At 39.8% G+C, this 20,960-nt stretch overlaps 1 protein-coding gene across 1 annotated transcript in view; it reads left to right on the top strand.

Moving 5' to 3' along the window:
- The window catches only part of usp43a (ubiquitin specific peptidase 43a), a 305,451-nt gene that overhangs the window by 125,471 nt on the left and 159,020 nt on the right, over window positions 1-20,960 (top strand). The window contains exon 7 of the mRNA XM_061733346.1: window positions 533-677. Coding sequence (XP_061589330.1) covers window positions 533-677 — 145 coding nt within the window. The remainder of the gene's footprint in view (window positions 1-532; window positions 678-20,960) is intronic.

Genomic DNA, 20,960 nt, shown 5'->3' with positions numbered 1-20,960 from the left:
ACGTCATCCTGGTAAAACCAGGACCGGAACATGTTCTTAGCAGATGTTCTTCAGACGGGGAGTCAGAGATGCAACGTACACTTTCTGTTTTGAAATCACACTTTTTATGTTTATGCCACTCACTGCTTAGTAACTTTAATAAATACAGTTTTGGTAAATTTGACTTATTTGAAAGTTTAAAATGAGCATATATTAATGTAGTATGAACAAGAATGTTTTAATGTAGATATAGAATCACCATACTGGTGTGATTGTATGCATCAAAGTGTTAATTCAAGGCTAAGGCAAAATATCGAGATATATATCGTGTATCGTGAAATGGCCTAAAAATATCGAGATATTAATAAAAGGCCATATCGCCCAGCCCTATGGATATATAATATATAAAGATATAAAGACAAATAAATGTAAACATTACAGTATATTGTGGTGCCTTTTTATGCTTTATGAGTTCCTGTTTGGTTGGTTTTGTTCTGTGCTGACCTGAGGCAGCAGAAGTGGCTGGTCCTCACGTTGCCCCCTCTGCGTCCAGGTCGTCCTCACGGAGCTCTACTCCACCGGGTTTCAACGCTCCTTCTGGGATGACGACGACTTGACCGCCGTTGCCGAGAGCGACGTCGTCTACGCCTTCCAGGCTCCTCCCTTCTCGAGTCGCGGCGGCTCCTCGGCACTCTCAGGTAACCATAGCAACAACCGCTGACGCCTGATTCTGCTGATTCCTCATCCCTCAGACCTTCTGATGAACTTTAGTTCAGGCAGACTTGCGCTTACAATCGCAGCCTTTTTTTTTTACTTTTCTCTCATCGAGTCCTTATGTTTCATTCATCTGTTTTTTTTTTCTTTTCTCAAAGGCAGACATTTCGCTTTGGATTAAAGAGAGTCTCTGTGCAGCACCGTGTTCTGTTTCTGTATGCATGGTGGCATCCTGAAAATTAGATTAATGCTTGAGTCACTCAAAATAAAAAGTTTGCTCCGGTAATGTCTCGCTCGGATGAGCTCCTACAAAATGAATCAATGAATGAACAGAAGTCCTAATTTTGTCCCCAGGAAAAAATGGTTTTACCATCCAACCGAGAGTTATCTATACCTGCTTCTTTTTCAGGGTGGGGGTTTGGGGGGTGGGGTCACTCCCACCAGACCACCTACCCAAACCCAAATCAGAGTTTCTGGCCTCCCCGTTGCCATAGTTTCAGTTTTTAATCTATAAAGTGGGCAGATATAAGATATAACACAGATTATAAAACAGGCACACCCTGCAGAAGAAGGTGGCGGATCTGAGTTAAGAGTTAACCACGAACCTCTGGAAAGTTTGGAACTTTGTAGTCGAATAAGTCTAGAATACAGTAGGTGATCTTTAACCCCTACTTTTGAATTTAGCTCTATATTTCACCTCTAAGATCGTTTACTTTGACTTGTTTGGTATCTTTGCTTTTCTGCACAAACTTAAATGTGTGAACTTAGATTTTTTTTCCTCCATTTTGACAAACGTTTGGACCTAAAATCACACAGAATCTTATAATCTGAGTGGGATTTTTTTTTTTTTTAATTAATTAATTTATTTAGCACATATTGAAAAGTCGGTAATACAATTACCATAAAAAAACAATAGACAGCATATATGCAAGGAGGTCCAAAAAACCCTCTAGGGCAGGGGTCGGCAACCCAAAATGTTGAAAGAGCCATATTGGACCAAAAACACAAAAAACAAATATGTCTGGAGCCGCAAAAAAGGAAAAGTCTTGTATAAGCTTTAGAATTAAGGCAAAAGTTGAAATGTCGAGAAAAAAGTCAAAATTTCGAGAAAAAAGTCAAAATGTCGAGATTAATGTTGAAGTACAATTTCGAGAAAAAAGTCGAAATGTCGAGAAAAAAGTTGAAATGTTGAGTTTAAAAAGGGAAAAAAAGAGAAAAAAAGGAAAAAAAGAAGAAAAAAATTAGAAAAAAAGCAAAAAAAGAAGAAAAAAAAGAAAAAGGAAGAAAAAAGAGAAAACAGGGAAAAAATAGAAGAAAAAGGGAAAAAAACATTTTTGAAAAAGCTCCAGGAGCCACTAGGGCGGCGCTAAAGAGCTCTAGAGCCGCGGGTTGCCGTCTTGACAAGAGGACTTCCTTAAATTAGTATAAAAATGGACATTATCATGGACATAAATGCATATCATACACACCACACACACATACACCCCCGCGTACAGCATGCTCACACACTACACACTCGCAAGCACACACAAAGAAAAGAAAAAAGTACATACCCCAAAAAATAGAAAAGACAAAGAAAAGAAAGGAAAAACTACAATACTGTATAGAAATGAGGAAAAAGACAAATGTGAGTAAGTAGAAGTTTACATCATATTATTAAGTTATTGATATAGCAAAATATGTTTCACAGATTATTTAAATAATTCCTGAGAAAGTTTGACAAGGTGGGGAGGAAGTGAATTCCATATCCTGGAACCTCCTGTAAAATGTTTATTTACCGTAAAAAACACTTTAAACAAACCGTTTTTACAACTCAGAATCTTAATATAACTGGTAGATTTCAAAACTTATATACTGATATATTAGAGTTATATAAAGTTATTTAAACTTTTTACATTAAAATGCAGCCTGGGCCTCGCAGGTTTTGGTTGTCAAAAATGATTTGTGCCACAAGAAGAATATTTCCAGGAATATTTCTCCTCCTGCGGCGGCGTCTCCTTCAGTCCCACGACTCTCACCTGCTGCTGGAGGATTTCTGCTGGCGGTGATGGTGTTGGTGTCCCCGCGGTCGAGTCGCGGCTCGCCTTTGTCCATTAATCTACTGCTCACTCGAGTCTTTTAGGGGATTTCTGTTACCTCTGGAGAAGACTGACCATCAATAATTCAACTCGGTGCTCAAAGTGCTCATGAAAAATTAAGGCTTCACTTTCTCAACAGAAGCCACTTCTATTGTCACCTCACACGGTGAAGTTTGGTGTCACAGAACCGGGAGAGGGAGCAGATGCCCCGGCTCCAGTCCTAACCCCGACCCTAAACCTGGTCCGACCTGAAGACGAGTCTTTCCCCTTAGGTTTGAGGACATGTGTCTTTAAAGGACGATATATGTGTGAATACACGGACTTTAAAACAAGGCTCACACAGACAAACAAACCCAGTTCCCAGGATTCTTCATCCGATCAGGAAATATCAGACTCCAGTAAAATAGGATTTTATCTTGATCAATTATCTGGATTGTGCACTTGCACTTGTGCACTTTTTGGCGTCTATTAATTAACTGCCCGAAGGAATGGTATAAATTGCGCCAAAATGACACGATTAATTCAAAATGGCCGACCTCCTGTTGGGTTTCGGCCATGGTGAAAAGAGAGTTTTCTTTGCATGAAAAGTTGCGACATGATACAGGTGTTTACCGATTTTCGTGCATGTACGTCAAACTGTATTGTGGGGCTTGAAGCACAAAGTTTTTCTAGGGGGCGCTGTTGAGCTGTTAGGCCACACCCATTAATGCAAACCATTAAATATCAAATTTTTGTGACTTTTGGGGCACGTTTAGGGGGAAAAAAGGCCCTCATTTCATCAGAAGGATAAAGAATAAAGAAAAAGAATTCCAACAGATACAATAGGGCCTATGCACTGTAAGCGCGAAGGCTCATCCAGAAATTAAAGGAGCTTGAGGCCGGATTGTGGCAGGATTTATGAAAAAAATCTGTATACATTTTAAGTTTTCTAGTAATAATGTCAGATGAAGCGTTCCAAACCAAAAAGAATGAGCCCTCTAGTGTATCTCTCCTTTGCCTTGAACAGGCTGTGTGCTGCAAAATGTGCTGCAATTCGGTCCCGAATTTCCCGCGCTGGGCTGCGGATGTGACGTCACATGACGCTGCATGCACGTTCTCCCCGTTCTCCCGTGCCGGCTTCACTGTTGGCTGCAGTACCCCCAAGGGCCGTCGTGGTGAAGGGTGGCGCTAGAGAGTCTCATTTCTTAAAAGGAGCCTCAAGCTCCTTTAAGTCTCATCCAGAAATAAAGAACAGCAGCAAGATAATGTGTTGGAGAGGGAACAGGAGGAAGCAGAACGCTTATTTGGTCCTGTCCCTTCCTCACAATATCATATCATATGCCATACAAAATATAAAAATTTAAATTTTTAATAAAATAGAAAAGAAAGAAAGGACAAAATAGTAACAAAAAAATAAATAAACACAACACAAACAATTAATAAACAAAGATCAAGGCATAATTAAACTAGCCTTCTACAATATCCTAAACTCAAAAATGTAATTCCCCAGTCCCATCTTTCATCCATCCATCCATCCATCCATCCATCCATCCATCCATCCATCCATCCATCCATCCATCCATCCATCCATCCATCCATCCATCCATCCATCCATCCATCCCTCTATATTGAATTCTCGTAGTCCAAATATAACAGGCTTTGCAAATTTCCTTGGAAACGCTTCCTAATGCACCTCATGGGAAACAAAAGTCACACACTTCCGTTGGAGCAGCCTTAGCTTTGAGAATGATTTGCATTTGGCATAACTTTGAATTTTTGCAGTGCCAAAATATTAACTTCCATCCAGAGGTACAGGATTTCTTCTCTCCAGATTGTGCATTTATGATGAGTGAATTGAAATGTCACATTAGGTGCTCTCCGGCACATCTGTAGACTCTCAGTGAGGATAACAATGAACGAATGCCTAATCTGCTCTGAATCACAATTTTAGCCCAGTGAACCGCAGCTTTGTCATCTTTGAACAAAGAAAATCTATCGATGAACACAACCTGATCCTTCAGTACATGCAACCCCGACCCAGCCGTCCTCGTTGTTTGGGACATAAAAGCTGCTAAACCAAGACTTGATCAAGTGAGGTCGTCCCAGATCACGATGCTGCCACCATAGTCTTGCATTGCAGGCACAAGGCATGATGGGTAAATGGCATTACTGCCCCTCGTCTAAACATTATGAAACTCTTGCTCTGGAACAGGGTTAATCTGGACTCATCAGACCACATGTCCTCTAGAGGTCCAATGTCCCAGAGTTGCATTTTTATGCTTTTATAACTGGTTTTCTCAGCGTCTCAATAGAGTTCTCATCACATTTGCTCTGATAATTTCTGGCCAAACGTTTTACTAAACATTTTAATGCTTTTTGGATCGTAATAGTTTTTTTCAATGACATTTCTTCCTCTTAGACCAGGGGTCTGCAACCCAAAATGTTGAAAGAGCCATATTGGACCAAAAACACAAAAAACTAATATGTCTGGAGTTGCAAAAAATGAGAGTCTTGTTTAAGCCTTAGAATGAAGACAACACATGCTTCATTTATCTATATTAGTTATAACTGGGGGAAGATTTTTTTTTTCATTATGCACTTCGAGAAAAAAGTTGAAATGTCGAGAAAAAAAAGTCTAAATGTTGAGATTAATGTTGAAGTACAATTTCGAGAAAAAAGTCAAAATGTCGAGAAAAAAGTCAAAATGTCGAGGAAATAGTCAAAATTTCATGTAAAAAGTCGAAATGTCGATGAAATAGTCAAAATTTCATGAAAACAGTCGAAATGTCGAGAAAAAAGTCGAAATGTCGAAATTAAAAAAGGAAAAGGGAAGAAAAAAAGAGAAAAAAGTTAAAAAAGAAGAAAAAAGAAAAGAAAAAAAGAAGAAAAAGAGAAAAAAAGGAAAAAAAGAGAAAAAAAGAAAAAAAAAGGAAAAAAAAAGGTCAAACACTTTTGAAAAAGCTCCAGGGAGCCACTAGGGCGGCGCTAAAGAGCTCTAAGGCGCAGGTTGCCGACCCGTCATAGACGATGGTTCACCACAATTGTCCAGGTTTTACTGATACATCTGGCAGTTTTCTACCCCCCTTTAGTGCCGTCAGTAACCTCCGCCAGGTCTTTTGTTTACTTATTGCAGATTTGACCCTCGTGTAACCTTTTTCCACAACGACATGATGAGATTTCAGACGTCACGTAGCGCGTACCTGAGGCACATCAATCACTACTTTTTCTTTATTTGTGGATGCTGTTCTGAAGTAAGATGCAGTTTAGTTTTCTTATTCCCTTACAACAAGCTGTATTTGTATTAGTGTTTGCTGTGAAACCCCAGGTGTGGTCTGCATCACACGGGTCAGTGGGAGCTACACCTCTCCTGTCGTCCATCACACGTTATTTTTCTAAGCCCTGCGTCACTCATGATGGATGGCATCGCATGACAATGTCCTGAGGTAGTCTTGCTTCTGTTTTCTTCCAAGAAATGACAATTTGTTTCACATGTTGACATTTTCTTTGGTGAAACTTGTGTTGACAGTCCTGTTTGGAAAATGATGCTCTGTTTAATCTGTTTACACAATACACAAATCTGATTTCTTACCTTTATACCATTTTTTTAAATGGAAGAAAAACAACTATAAAAACTAAAATATGCCCTGCAGGGGAGCTGCAATTTCTAGACATAGCAAATAAAATACTGTATTAAAAAAAATGGCATGTAAGGCTGCCTGGATGATTTATTAGCCAGTTCATGATTGTAGCCAACCCAAACTAACCCAAACCTATACCATGAATATCATTTAAGACTTTGATGAGTAGTCTCAGTGCTGTGGTGTGGCCAAAATACAGACTGAAATGCGTTAAAAAGATTGTTTTGCATCAAAAAAGAAAAACTGAAATGGAAAACGACTTTTTCAATGATTTTCCCCAAAAATGGCAGATCTGGGGCCCGTTTCACAAAGCAGGTTTAGTGAGAACTCTGAGTCTGTTAACCCTGAAATGAGGGAAACTCTGAGTTTTCCGTTTCACAAAGGGAGGTAACTCAAACCAGAGAAAGAGGAGTAACTCTAGCCTGTTTCACAAAGAGAGGTAACTTAAGCTCTCGGTCAGTTACCGTAGTAACAGACTCTCTGAACCTAACCTGGTCGGGACCAGGTTTATTTCAGCGAACCTGGAGTTTCTCTCCGTCTCCTCCCTCAGTGGCGTCAATTCAGCCAATGGGTCTTTACGCAATACGCATCCGTTTTCTGCACCACGGACAGCAAGCGGCAGAGTTAGAGCAGAAAAGGCGTATCTGACAAACGCAACGTATTTTATTCACTATGTCAGTGCAACAATATCACAGGGACATCCCAGTTTAACTTCAAACAGTTAAAGTCCAAATGCAAAAAGGAGAGGGAGAGTAAAAAAAAGTCAAATATTTCCCTTAAACAGATGTATAAGAGGATTTATATCTTACTTTGAGATGAACTTGCATAATTAATCCATCAGTGGCTAACAGCCTCGTTAATATATTCTGGACCCATCACTTGCCTTCTTTCTTTTTTTTTTATTGCGTGGTTGTCTGCTTCATTTTAATTTTTGTAAGTTAGTAACACTGCAGAGCGCACTTTTTTTTAACTTTATTTAAAACTTTATTTAAAAGTTCCAATTACAGTCAGAACATTGACCGTGGACAGTCAGGCATTCAAGGAATTAAATAAACAAATACAGTATGAGACATAAGGTGGATGAAGTGCATAAGTCATTACATAAGTAACATAAATATAATAAAATAAATCAATTTAAATAAAAAGAAAGAAAATGGCAGGACATATATTATATCTGCAGAGCGCACTAAAAACGAGATTTATAACGACCACTGTCGTCAGGGACGCTGGGACATTTCAAGATATGAGGGGGGAATACAAGTGTTGGGAAAGATAATACCTACTGAAATCCATCATGTTGTTCTGATATGCATTTGTAGTTATTTTATATGTATGAAGTAATAGAATACATCAATACAAATAGATACAGAGTAATTCCATAAATGTATTTAAAAAAAAAAACATTTACATTCTCCCCTGAAGCCGAGGTGTGGCAGCTGCCGTACCCAATTGACGGCCCTGATCTAATTGACAATAAAATTTCATTTTTTTTTTCAAAATATGCTCTCATACTCGCCATATGCACGTATTAACACTTCTAACTCCAGTGGCGTATGTATGTGGATCTTCAGATGCAAACTAACGTTTCCTCAAAGGGATTTTGTAAATTGAAAAGATAAATAAAGTTAAAAAGAAAAAAAAGAAAATGTATGTCGCTCTTTTGTGTCGCCGGTTGCCATGGTGAATCCTTGTATCAGCGATCTACTGATGCTGGCTTTTTATTTCCCTCACGCTCGCGCTTAACTCCCGGTGAAACTACTTAGAGTTGAGTAAATTACCTCAAATCCGCTGTTCTGGAACCGAAAACTCAGAGTTTCCGATCTCAGAGTAGATCAACTAAGAGTTCAGGATTAAACTCAGTGTTTGTTGAACCTGCTTTGTGAAACGGACCCCTGGTCTATAGTTACTAAGTGTTGTAGCATCCCGATTTGATTTTTTTAGAAGAGGTTTTATTACTGCAGTTTTCAAGGCCTGGGGAAACTAGCCTGCTTGAAGAGAAGTATTTATTATCTGCAATACATCCGGAGCTATGCAGTTAAAAACGGTTTAAAAAAAGTTCCAAGGCAGAATATCAAGACAGCATGTTGTGGCTTTAATTTTGAAACCGTTTCCGTTAGGGTTGTATAATCTAAGAGGCTGAAATGTCCCAGATTGACTAGAAGTGTTATCATTCCTGAGCTGGAGTTGCCCAAATCCATTCCAGAGAGTACTGCATGGTGCTGCAGAATGCTGTGGTAACCGTTTCGGTTCAGGGTTCCTCTCGCTCTGTCACCGACCCTGGATCCAGCAAAACACTCCCAGACCGCCACACTTTCTCCTCCATGGTTGACACTTGATGTCACACACGGATGTGGAATCCTGAACTCTACATTATTTTTTATTTCTGGGTAACCTTACCTTTTTTTTTTTTTTTAACTTCTGACAGTTCAGCACTTAACTTTGTACTTGTAACTTTGAAGCTGTCTGTTGCACTTAAACAGCTTGAATTTCAGTTGAATTAACAGTTGAAACTGCTGTGTTTTTAAGGCTTTTAACTAGTGCTGTCAGGCGATTAAAAAAAAAATCTAATTAATTATATGATTTATAATCAATTAATTGAATTAATCACATTTTAATCTCATATCTGCTAAAGGTCCCCAAATAAAGAATTCAAATTCTAGGACATTGCAAAATTGCAGTGCACGACTAATCAATTGAATACACTAAGAAGAGAAGATTTGAAATCCACATTTTTATTGGTGAAGTTTGTTTCATAAATGAAATTCAAAAGAAAAAGCTCAAGTACATCAGCAAACCAATTAGGCCAGGTGCATTATTCAAAAATGCAATACAAATACAGTTAAATAAATAAAATTCAGAAATAAAATAAGGCTGAGTCTCAAATAGGCACTTAGCAGACTCAATTCAAAATTAAAACTAAAGCTGACTCAATACAGCAATTCAAGTACTAGTACCTGTAACGTTTACAGTGGAACTTGTCCGGACATGTTTAGCGTTTAAATGATAATTCAGGCTGGAGCAACTCCGGTGATAGGAAAATTATTTTTTACAAAATGTACAAATCACTGCGTTCTTGTTGATAGTCCCGTCTTCTTTCTTTTTATACATAAACTTGCCGTTCAAAGGCCCAGCAAAGATATGCTGAGTTGCTCCCCTGAGTCGTGTCCACGGGTCCGTTTCACAAAGCAGGTTTAGTGAAAACTCTGAGTCTGTTAACCCTGAAATGAGGGAAACTCTGAGTTTTCCGTTTCACAAAGGGAGGTAACTCAAACCAGAGAAAGAGGAGTAACTCTAGCCTGTTTCACAAAGAGAGGTAACTTAAGCTCTCAGTCAGTTACTGCAGTAACAGACTCTGAATCTAACCTGGTCGGGACCACGTTTATATCGTGAAACCTGGAGTTTCTCTGCGTCTCCGCCTCTTTCAGAGCCGCACGCACATTTGATTTCCTCATTCATTCAGTCAGCAGGCGAGTTTTGACAAAGTTCTGCCGTCTGTCATTAAAAACAGAGTCAGTATTAGAAGTCCACTGTCACGAACATGGCCTGTCTTTTTGATGAAGACACATTGATGAAGGTGCAGAATGAATGCGCAGAGAATTAAATATTCGTCGGGAGATGGTTATCAGACCACGTAATACATGTATATTACAGTACATAGTCTCATTACAGGCAAAGCAATATATGTTAATCCTTTATTTGTTATAATTTTGATGATTGAATTGTTTAATGATTTCATAATATATTCAATTTTTTTTAGACTTTTTATTTGGGGTTTTCATAAACTGTGAGGCATAATCAACAAAATTATAACAAATAAAGGCTTGAAATATCTCACTTTGCATGTAGTGGGAAATAATATTTGTTTCACCTTAAGTTGAATTTACTACGAATTAAGTTTTGCAATATATTCACATTTTCCCACCTCCACCTGTATATTATTACATAAATAATGGCATAATATGTGTCTGTATTGGTTCAATACGGAACGCAACTTTTAATTCCCAATTACGGAACAATTCCGTATTTCAAGGGACGGGTGACAAGCCTACATAAACATGTCCAAGCCATCAAGGGGTTCCACAGGATTGCAGGTGAATGATGTAGAGATCTGTTACTGTAAATTATTTTATATTACATTCTGTGCTGCGGTGTTACTATTGTTTTGAAAAACATGTTCAAATTCGCCGTATGCGCGCATTAAAATCTCTAATTCCATTCGGGTGAAAAAGGACACGGCGTGAAGTACTTGTATGTGGATCTGTGGATCTTCAAATGCAAACTAATGTTTCCTCAAAGGGATGTTGTAAATTGAAATGTTAAATAAAGTTTAAAAAAAAAAAAGAAAAAGTAGGTGGATCTTTTGTTGTTGCTGGTTGCCATGGTGAATCGTTGTATCAGGGCTCTATAGATACTGGCTTTTGATAGTTGTGGCGCACCCGCCTAACTCCAGGTGAAACTACTTATAGTTGAGTAAATTAACTCAAATCCGCAGTTCTGGAACCGAAAACTCAGAGTTTCCGATCTCAGAGTAGATCAACTAAGAGTTCAGGATTAGACTCAGAGTTTGTTGAACCTGGTCTGTCACCTGCTTTGTTAGTTTGACTAGCAGCAGGAGGGAAGTGACCTGCCAAGTGGCCTACGGGTCAATGGGACAAATTTAAAATGCTCGGGCATTTTGCCGCTCATAATTAATTGCGTTAATTTTCATAATGCGTTAATTAGCAGTGTAATTAATTAATCTAGTTAACGCGCTAAACTGACAGCCCTACTTTTAATCGGTAGTGCATACATGACAGATTTGGAAAGTAGATCTGTATTTTCTCCTCGTTTGTGGGAAGCAATCAGGAGATGTACTGTGTTATGGAAACTAATGAATGAGGAATCGTCTTTCAATAAGAGCAGAGTCGACCTCTGGTGAAGAGGATTTAAGTGACGCTGGAGAAATGTGATTGTATCCTGGAACCTCCTCCGTCGTCAAAGCTGCTCTCCTGCATCCTCTGAGACAGGTGATGAGTTTTTGCTTTCACAGGAGTGGACACCAAAACAAATCAATTAGCTCCAAAGTGAAACAGTTGCATACGATTCCACCCTATTTCACCCAGGCAATCTGCACACAAATAGACGGATAATGAAGCTGCATCTGAAGATACGCCGGAGAACTTTGGTTGAGCTATCTCAAGCAGAATTCAGTCTGAGATAAAAGATAATAGATTTTATTATTAGGGCCCAAGCACTTACAGTGCGAAGGCCCTATTGTATCTGTAGGAATTTTTTTCCCGTTTTTTTTTTTTTTCTCAGACGAAATGAGGGCCTTTTTTTCCCCCTAAACGTGCCCCAAAAGGCACCAAATTTTGCATGCAAGCCAGGCCTGGCGAAAAATGTGATATTTAATGGTTTGCATTAATGGGCGTGGCCTAATGGCTCAACAGCGCCCCCTAGAAAACTTTGTGCCTCAAGCCCCACAATACAATTTGACGTACATGCACGAAAATCGGGTACACACCTATATCATGGCACAACTTAAAGAAAAGTCTCTTGGCGCCATGGCCGAAACCGAACAGGAAGTCGGCCATTTTGAATTCATCGTGTCATTTTGGCAAAATTTATGCCATTCCTTCAGCCGCTTCAGAGCCCGAACCGTAACGTGCACCCAGGGGTGTTATACATCAAAATGTGCGTCTCCATCCTTACTTTTCTCTTTCAACAGCGTTACCGTGGCGACGCTAGATGCCAAAAAGCGCGCCCCCCCTTATTCTGATTGGTTGAGATTTCATAGTATTAAAAATACTATGAATTAAAAATTTAACGGAATGTGGGAAAAAGTAAAACCGCCATATAATTCATGCAACAGCTCAAAAAACATTTTTTGGATCGGATCCTGATTCTTGACATTTGAATCGATCAAACACTCGGATAGGCGGATTAAAAACAAAGTCGGGATACTTAAGTTGAAAACTAACAAACAGTTACCCGGATTTCTCAATATTCACATCCAGCCCCTCGTGTTACATCATTTATGAGTTTTTGAGTTTACAGTAATTCAGACAACCAAATATTTTCCCTCAGAGAAACGTCTTTTGTTTTCTTTTGTTTAAATAGTTTGTTCCTTTTAGGACATTTACGTCACAGCGCTCCTCCTAACGCAGCTTATTACATTAATTAAGTGAAGCAGTCAGCAGTACAGAGGCTGAAAAGTCTTATTGTTATTGCCGTTACGAGCTCTCGATCGCCGAAACACAAAACCTTTTCATTACACACCGAGTCTTTGAGGTCCCCGCACAATTTCAGCTCATAACACGGCTCATTTACTTTTTAATTTAACATCGGAGTACTTCACACGCAGGCCAGTCGTAGCGTGCTGGACTAATATTTGAGACATGATGTAACTAAATGCAAAAACCCCTCGGAGCAGTGTGAATTATAGCAGCTTTCTTGTATACTGCTTTCTTTTAATGCGAGGATGCGGCACGGACGCTGAGGCTCCTGCTGATGCAATATCGTGCTTTTTTTTTTTGTTTATTGTTGGCTTTATCTCGAACAACAAAAAATCACCATCAAATTAAAAGCGTCAAAATATCAAAAAAACCTAAACAATTTGACAGTCTCATCCAGAAATAAAGAACAACAGCAAAATAATGTGTTGGAGAGGGAACAGGAGGAAGCAGAACGCTTATTTAGTCCTGTCCCTTCCTCACAATATCATATCATATGCCATAGAAAATATGATAAAATAAAATAAAATAAGAAAAGAAAAAAAAAACTAAATAATAACTAAAAATAAATACATACAACACAAACAATTAATAAACAAAGATCAAGGCATAATTAAACTAGCCTCCTACAATATCCTAAACTCAAAAATGTAATTTCCCAGTCACTTCTTTGATGATCCATGACCAGCCATGAATGCAGGCAGTTACATTTGTATCATATATGATGTATCACATAAGGAACAGAATAATAATAAAAGAAATACATACAGAAGGTAAATTGAGTTCTTTAGAGGTCCTTATTTTTATATTTGTCAAGAATTGTTGTATGTGTTTTTCAACTGTAAAGAGTTAGTGCTTCGTTTGATTTCTTCATCATCATTCCACAAAGTTCCTCCACAGACTGATATGCACATGCTTTTAAGAGCAGTACGTATACAAGGTTGTTAAAAATTTAGTTTTCCTCTTAGATGATATTTTCCTTCTTTATCTTCAAACATTTTTTTGAATGTTTTCAGGCAGTGCATTATTTCTTGCTTTTAACATTATTATTGCTGTTTTAATTTTAACTAAGTCCATAAATTTCAAAATCTGTAATTTAAGGAATAGAGGATTGGTGTGATGGAGATACCCAGCATGATTTATTATCCTTACTGCTCTTTTTTGCAATGTGCATATCCTTTGTAAGGTGCTCTTGTAAGTATTACCCCAAATTTCAACACAATAGATCAGCAGGGACGTGCGGTCAGGGGAGGCAGGTGAGGCAGAGCCTCACCTGTCATCATGACAAGTAAAAAAAAAAGAAAAAATTATAACATCAAATTTATATTAATATTTGTCCACTGATCTTTATGTATGTAATGGTAATGGGATGAAACGAGAGGTGCGGCAGCAACGATCCGAGCTTCACCTCTGATTGTGCAATCCAAACTGGGTTGATACGTGCGATTGTCGCGTGCTGGTTGCCGTATCTCTGCACGTCGCCAATATAATGTTTACAGATACGTTTATTTGACCTGATTTTCCACAGTCTGGCTAATGTCTTTAACCATTAAAGTTTAATGTTTGTTAGTGACATATTTAGTTTTGCTGATGTGAAATAAAACCGCAGTGAAAAACGCACACGGTGAGGCAGACAATACTCTGCCGCCCTGAAGGGGGCGTACGTGAGCGAACGGGTACAAAGACTTTTAATTTCAATCTTATAAAAAAGAGATTAGACTAAGAAAAATACAATAGAATATTTAAAAACTACATTTTGCCCTTAAATAAAATATTCTTTGTTTTTCTTTTCATGCTTTTTGTTGAGCAATCTGTATTAAATTGATTAAAGTATCAGAATTAACCATTTTAAAAACAACTGAATATTTCACTAAAGGTCAAAATTTAAATCTGTGGTTTTGTACACTAGTCTATACTCTCATTTATGTTATATGAATTATAGAATTGCGACGGCCAACACATGGAGGGTGCAGAGCAAATGCACGTGTTTTTCTTACCTTTACGTATCTGTAATATGTACCGTGCGTGTGTGTGCCCGTGTGTTTTTTTGTGAAGAATGCTGATGAGATATGAAATAACCAGTAGCCAATTGAATAAGCTACCCTTTTTGGTTTATATATTTGTAAATCTGACACTAAAGGAGTCAGTGCCTCACCAACCATGAACCTCACCACACGTCACTAGATCAGATATGGTAATATGAGTGCACAGTACAGATTGATGTAGTGTTGTTTGATTCAAGATGTGTCTACATTTACTCAGCTCTCCAATACTCTTTGTATTGTAGATTTTAAAAAAGCGTACGGGAGCTGAGCTGGGTGTCGTTGAGGGTTGGCAGGAGGAGGTCAGAGGAAAGATGAAGCCAGCGGCTGGTGCGTTTAGCTCCACCTGCGTCGCCGTTGTTTTGAGAAAGCTCAGGTGTTCTGCTGTCACCGGGGTCGCCGGGGGGTCGGACGGACGTCTTCTGGCAGGATGTCAGTTTTCCAGAGGGAGACCCCCCCCACCTTGGGCTATTTTTGGTCAGGTTCGTCGTCAGAGCTGACTGAGGTCACTCAGCACGGGTGGTATTTCTACCTTTTTTTGATTGGATTCCTCTTGAAGTTTAACTCACTGAAAAGAGAGTAGTGTTGGAAGACACTTCAACAAGCCCATCAAGAACCTACGGAAGAGTATTAGGGCCAGGCAGGAGGAAAATAAAAATTATATTTTAGAAGAGGAAGATTTTTTTTTATTATGCACTTTGAGAAAAAAGTCGAAATGTCGAGAAAAAAGTTGAAATGTCGAGATTAATGTTGAAATACAATTTCGAGAAAAAAGTCGAAATTTGTCAAGATTAATGTTGAAATGCAATTTCGAGAAAAAAGTTGAAATGTTGAGAAAAAATCAAAATGTCGTGAATAAAGTTGAAATGTTGAGAAAAAAAGGCGAAATTTCGACTTCTCGTAATTGTATTTCAACATCAATCTCGACATTTCGACTTTTTTCTCGATATTTTGACTTTTTTCACAAATACTTTTTCTCCTGCATGGCCGTAAGAACCAAAATTACAATTAGTGTTGTTTTTATCAGCCTGTTTCAATTATAGTTTTAGTCTAGTCTTTGGGTCGAGCTATAATTTTAGTTTTTATTAGTTTTAGTCTCGTTCCCTATTAGTCGTGTCAAGTTTCAGTCGACTAAAAGTCTGAGCGTTTTAGTCTTATTTTAGTCAGAATTGTCCAGGACCATTTTAGTCTAGTTTTAGTCAAAGATTGTATTTATCCAAACCCATTTTACAATTCAAACAAGGTTATCTTATTATTATATTATTGTTACCTTATAAACTCAAGAATACATTCATTCCAGATACAGAAGACTCTAATTTGAGTTTCTCATTTCTCCCCATCTTTTTGTTTATTTTTTGTTTATTTGTATATTTAATTATAGTTATCGTCACATGACCAGCATTTTCGTTGCGTCTCATCTCGTTTTCCTCAGGTGATAAAGGTTCGTTGATGACGATATTTAGGCATAATTTTCGTTGACGAAAGCAACTTTACTTACAATGAATAAAGACACTTATCATCCAACGATCGCTTAACTCCAGGATTTTCTCTGCATTATTTAGATTCTGCACAAATCTGCTTGCAATGGAAACCAACTACCGAAAGGTTTTGATTCCTAAAACTCCCCTTGAGAGAAGGATGGAGCTTCAATGTGTCCTTCCAAGAACAAAACTCTCCTTTTTTTTTTTAATCGACCGACACATTTGAACCCCTCAGAAATGGCGTTATTACTCCAATCTCTTTGTTTTACCCGGCATTCTCAGTGAAGCTGAGGACTGATTCATCCCTAAGAGTCGTGAAGAGAGTCAACACAGGCCCCGGGACAGGCCAGGCTGTGGGATGAAAAACAAAATGAAGGGATGAGAGGATGGGAGCAGGAAGTGAGCGAGTGCCGGAGGGAGCGAGGCATCTTCTGCGGGACGGAGCTGTTTAATTAATTTTGCTTTACACACCAGCTCCGGTCTTCAGAACAATTTGGTTTTGCTTTTTTTCTTTTCCTTTGCTTGTTTCTTTCTCCTCAGAAACCCCTCGTTCACTCCGGTTCTTTGTCCCGTCCTCCCTCCACTCACTTCTCTTAAGGCTCCGTCGTTATCTTTTAATTACAGACAGATTACACGGAGGATCTTACTAACAAGAGTCATGTAACATAACAACAAACGCTCATATCAGCTTCAACCATCGCTAAATCATTTCTGAGCAGACGTTTTTCTTTCTTCCTTAAAAAGGGGCGAAGTCATTCCAGACCTCACTGTGGGAATTAAATTTTAAAATTAGAAAGCTTCTATTTCCACGGTGCTAACACCTCCTCCTGTCTCTGATTCTCATCTGAGAGCTGGGGAGGGCGGGTGTGAGATTGGAAGTCTGGCAGGATGCTCTCGGGGCGCACCGCCCCAGCCGGGATCTGGGGGTTGCCTGGCGGTGCTTGTCATGCACGACGTAGCGCTTTCTGGTTTCAGAGCGCTGTACTTCAGCCTAATTGTGGAGCGAGAACGAACAGCCCCCGTTTGCAGATACGTGGCTGTATCTGATGTTTACCAAAGCTGTGGTTCTTCACCTTTTTGAAGTTTGAAGACGGTGTTTGTCTTCACTCGCGAAGAAGAGTTTGTTTGAAACTGGTACGCACCTAATGGCGCTTTTACACTAGTACCTACTCAGCGCGACTCGCCTCGCCTCAGTTTTTGCGCTTCTCCACTAGGGGTCGAAGCGTGCCGACTAGATACTTTTTCTGTATCTATTCTGCCAAGGTTTCTAAGCGGCTGAGTCAGCTGAATCTGACATCATCACACTATAGGCCACCGATTGGTCGGGGGGTTGGAGTCAGACGTCTGAGTCAGGAGGAGGAAATCAGCGAAAGAGTGACTTCTTGTTCATTTTATTCGACAGGCAATGGCAGCAAAAGTCTGTTTGATGATCCAACTCTTACGTGCAGATGTTCATAAACCTGGTGGCTGAGGAGAGAATTAAAAAGGGATCTGGACGAGCGATAAGGAACGACAAGATCTACCAGGAGCTCTGTCACTTCATAGCTGCTCGCGGCTCCAGCTGACTTTTCAGCAGCGCCGAGACAAACAAACAAAAAAGTGTCACCGCTTGAAGCTTCTCTCACTCTCATTTTTTAACACAAGCCACAGACCCAGCAGCACAAATATCATCTCCTCCAGGTTCTACATCTTTAGTGTTGTTGTCTTCTTCGTTTAGATCACACAATCAAATACGTCACAGCAGCTTCACTCCAATCCCGCCCATTTCTCATCTGGGTATCGAAAAGAAACTAGGGCAAGGCGAGTTGGGCTGAGTAGGTACTAGTGTAAAAGTGCCCTAAGACTTTGGTTTAGGGTGAAGGTTTTCACCCTACCCCCCACCCTTCCTCGCCGTCAAAGATTTGGATTAAAGATTACGGTGTTCGGTGTTGTTTGTATCGAGCATTGTTGGGTTTGCGCTGAGGTGCTGCCTCGAGTGACTGAGTTCAAGTATCCCAGTGGTTTTGTTCATGACTGGCTGAGCATTGACTGGCAGATTGGTGCCAGTCAAAAAGGGAAGGCTCTGTGTTTACTACAGTAGATGACCCACGTCACTAGCTGAGGGTTGGGCTCGAAAGAAAGACGTTGCTAATAGTGAGAAGAAAATGTCCAATCCCATTGAAGCTCTCTGCAGAAGTTCTGAGAATTACTTTTGGAACAACACATCATCAGTAGGGTAAAACTACCATAACTCATTTAATGAGCCATTCGCAGTTTCACTGTACCGGCCGTGTGTACTTAGACTTGCATGGCTTAATCTTTGAGACACCTGATGCTACTGGCAGGATCAACCGGGTAGCCCCTCCGCAAGGGGTCGACCGTAGCGGTCCTGACGTACAAATCTGTCGTCCGACCTGGGTATAGGGGCGAAAGTATACCCAGAATTACCAGAATGTAGTTCCCACAACCCTTGCATTCCAGAAGAGAGTTTAAAGTGTTCTTGTGTTTCAGATACATAGGCCAGACATGGCCAGTGAACAGGCCAGTTGGGTCAGGCACTGTGTAGTTCCTTGAGCACCTCCTCTTTTTGCATAAACATAAGAGACTAAAGCCTGAATTATGGTTCTGCGTTAAATCGACGCAGAGCCTACGCCGTAGGGTACGCGGCGACGCGCACCCTACGGCGAGGGCTACGCCGTAGCCTGACGTGCACCTCTCAAAAATTGTAACTACGCGTCGCGGCGACGCAGACCCAATGCAGACCAAGAGGGCTGTGATTGGTTTGCTTGGTAGAAACGCATTTCCGGTTCCGGTTCGTAAAGCAGCAGTGAACTTTCAGCGCTATTTTCTTCGTGTGTGTGATTTTTTTTTTTGGGGTTTGTTTTTTTTTGTTGTACAATAGTTGTCCTTATCTCTTTGATTCACTGTGACCGGAAAAAAACGGAAACTAAACAAAGTATCAACTGGCGCTCTGGGGGGGTTTTGCACCGTGGCGAAATGGAGTGACGGAGAAGTCCGAAGGGTTCACGACGGCGTCACGGCAACGGCGTAGGCTCTGCGTTGGTGTAACGCAGAACCATAAATCAGCCTTAACACGTAAAAGCTATATCTAACCAGAAATACCTAAAGAATCACATCAACTATGTAGAAAAACATCAATATAATATTGAAGCTATGACTTTATTTCAGTCTTTGAGTACAAGGAGTTGTGTTCCCAACCCTGCATGTTGGCTGGACTCTCTTACAGTCTCTTCCCATTATACGCAACAAATTGCTCACATCGCATGGGACCTTTTTAGCTAAATGTATTTACGGGTGGTTGCTTTGCTTAGCATGACGATTACGGATGAGGACGTGATAATGGTGAGCCATTGGCTGACCCGACTGTCAATCAATCATATTAGAAATTGATTTAATGCTTTATATGAACTCACAAAAAAAATGGTACAAAAAAATTGGTATAAAAAAATTCAACCCCCCCCAGAATTGTCATGGATGTGAAATCAAACGACAGTCTTCAAAAAAAAAAGGTCCTATGAACCAGACTGTAAATCTGGTTTATTTCGGCTCCAGAGTTAGACATTCTTTTTTAAAGGTTTTTGTGACACTAGTGGCCTTTATTGAGAAACTAGGTAGTCAGGAAATGGGTAGAGAGAAGGGGGGAGACGTGCAGTATAGAGCGATAGGACGGGACTCGAACCTGCGCTCAAACCACTGAGCTATCCAGGGCCCCCAAAGTTACACATTTTAACGCAAGAGTTGAGATTTACTCGTTTTTGGAGGAAGCCTCTAGTGGTCAGTTGAGTAACCGCAATAAATCTCAGAAACCAATGGTCATGTAACCTAATGCTTCGTCCATTGTTTTCTACATTCCATGTTCTCATGCTGGAGGCTGACTCATGAACCGTGTCGTGAGATACTGCCCCCTGATGGTCTGGAGTGGGATTGCTGCATGATATGATATGATTTTGTGGCGGTTTGGTTAAACAGTTTGGGTTTTTTCACATTTAAGCTGTTATTTTTTTAACACAAAGGTGACTGCTGACTGAACTTGTACTTCTGCAATAAAAGGGGATCTTTTTCATTTTCTCACTTTCTTGGTGTTTCCTAAACAGTCTGTCTGTTTGCTTTCCTGGAGGAATTACATTTAAGCTTTACATCTGCTCACGCTTGCTTTCCGCCGCGTGTTTGTGTGTAACGGAGACATTTGAAGGTGGCAGTGATTAATCAGATGTAAGGAATCAAACAAGCGCTGTTTAATTAAACCCTCCGATGAAGTCTATGTTTCCCTGGAGACGCGAGGTTTTGTGTTCTGTCCATCCTCTAGCTTTTGCCCACCATTTATCAGAGCAGCAAGTTTTGTGTGTGTGTGTGTGTGTGTGTGTGTGTGTGTGGATAATGACGCAGTTCCTATAACAGTCCCTCGGGGAAAACAAGAATCAAAGCTAGAATATTGGACACTATTTGGAAACATGTACCAAACGATGGCAGGGTTTGCATAACAGTTTCTCACTTTGGCGACCAAAGCTGTTTTATGACCACAATCCATTTCCTTACAGCCTTAAAGCTTGATGGAGGGGGCTTTTAGGATAAGGGTGCACTTTTTCCGAACCATCGAATTTTAAACTTGTATCATCGTTCATTTTTATTCTTATTCCAAAGCTGAGCTTGAAGGTGGAGGTTGACAAAACTGAAGTTGAAGCATTTCTTTGCTGTTTTCAAAACTCACACATGTGAAAGATCTTCGTCGTGCATGAATACACACCATGATTCATCAATACAACCATAATTCATCAATGCACAACCATAATTAATTAATACACAACCATAATTCATCTATACAACTAAAATTCACGAA

This window comes from Cololabis saira, chromosome 1 (assembly GCF_033807715.1).
Source record: "Cololabis saira isolate AMF1-May2022 chromosome 1, fColSai1.1, whole genome shotgun sequence".
Classification (NCBI taxonomy): Eukaryota; Metazoa; Chordata; class Actinopteri; order Beloniformes; family Belonidae; genus Cololabis; species Cololabis saira.
This window is presented reverse-complemented; position numbering and strand designations above follow the sequence as displayed.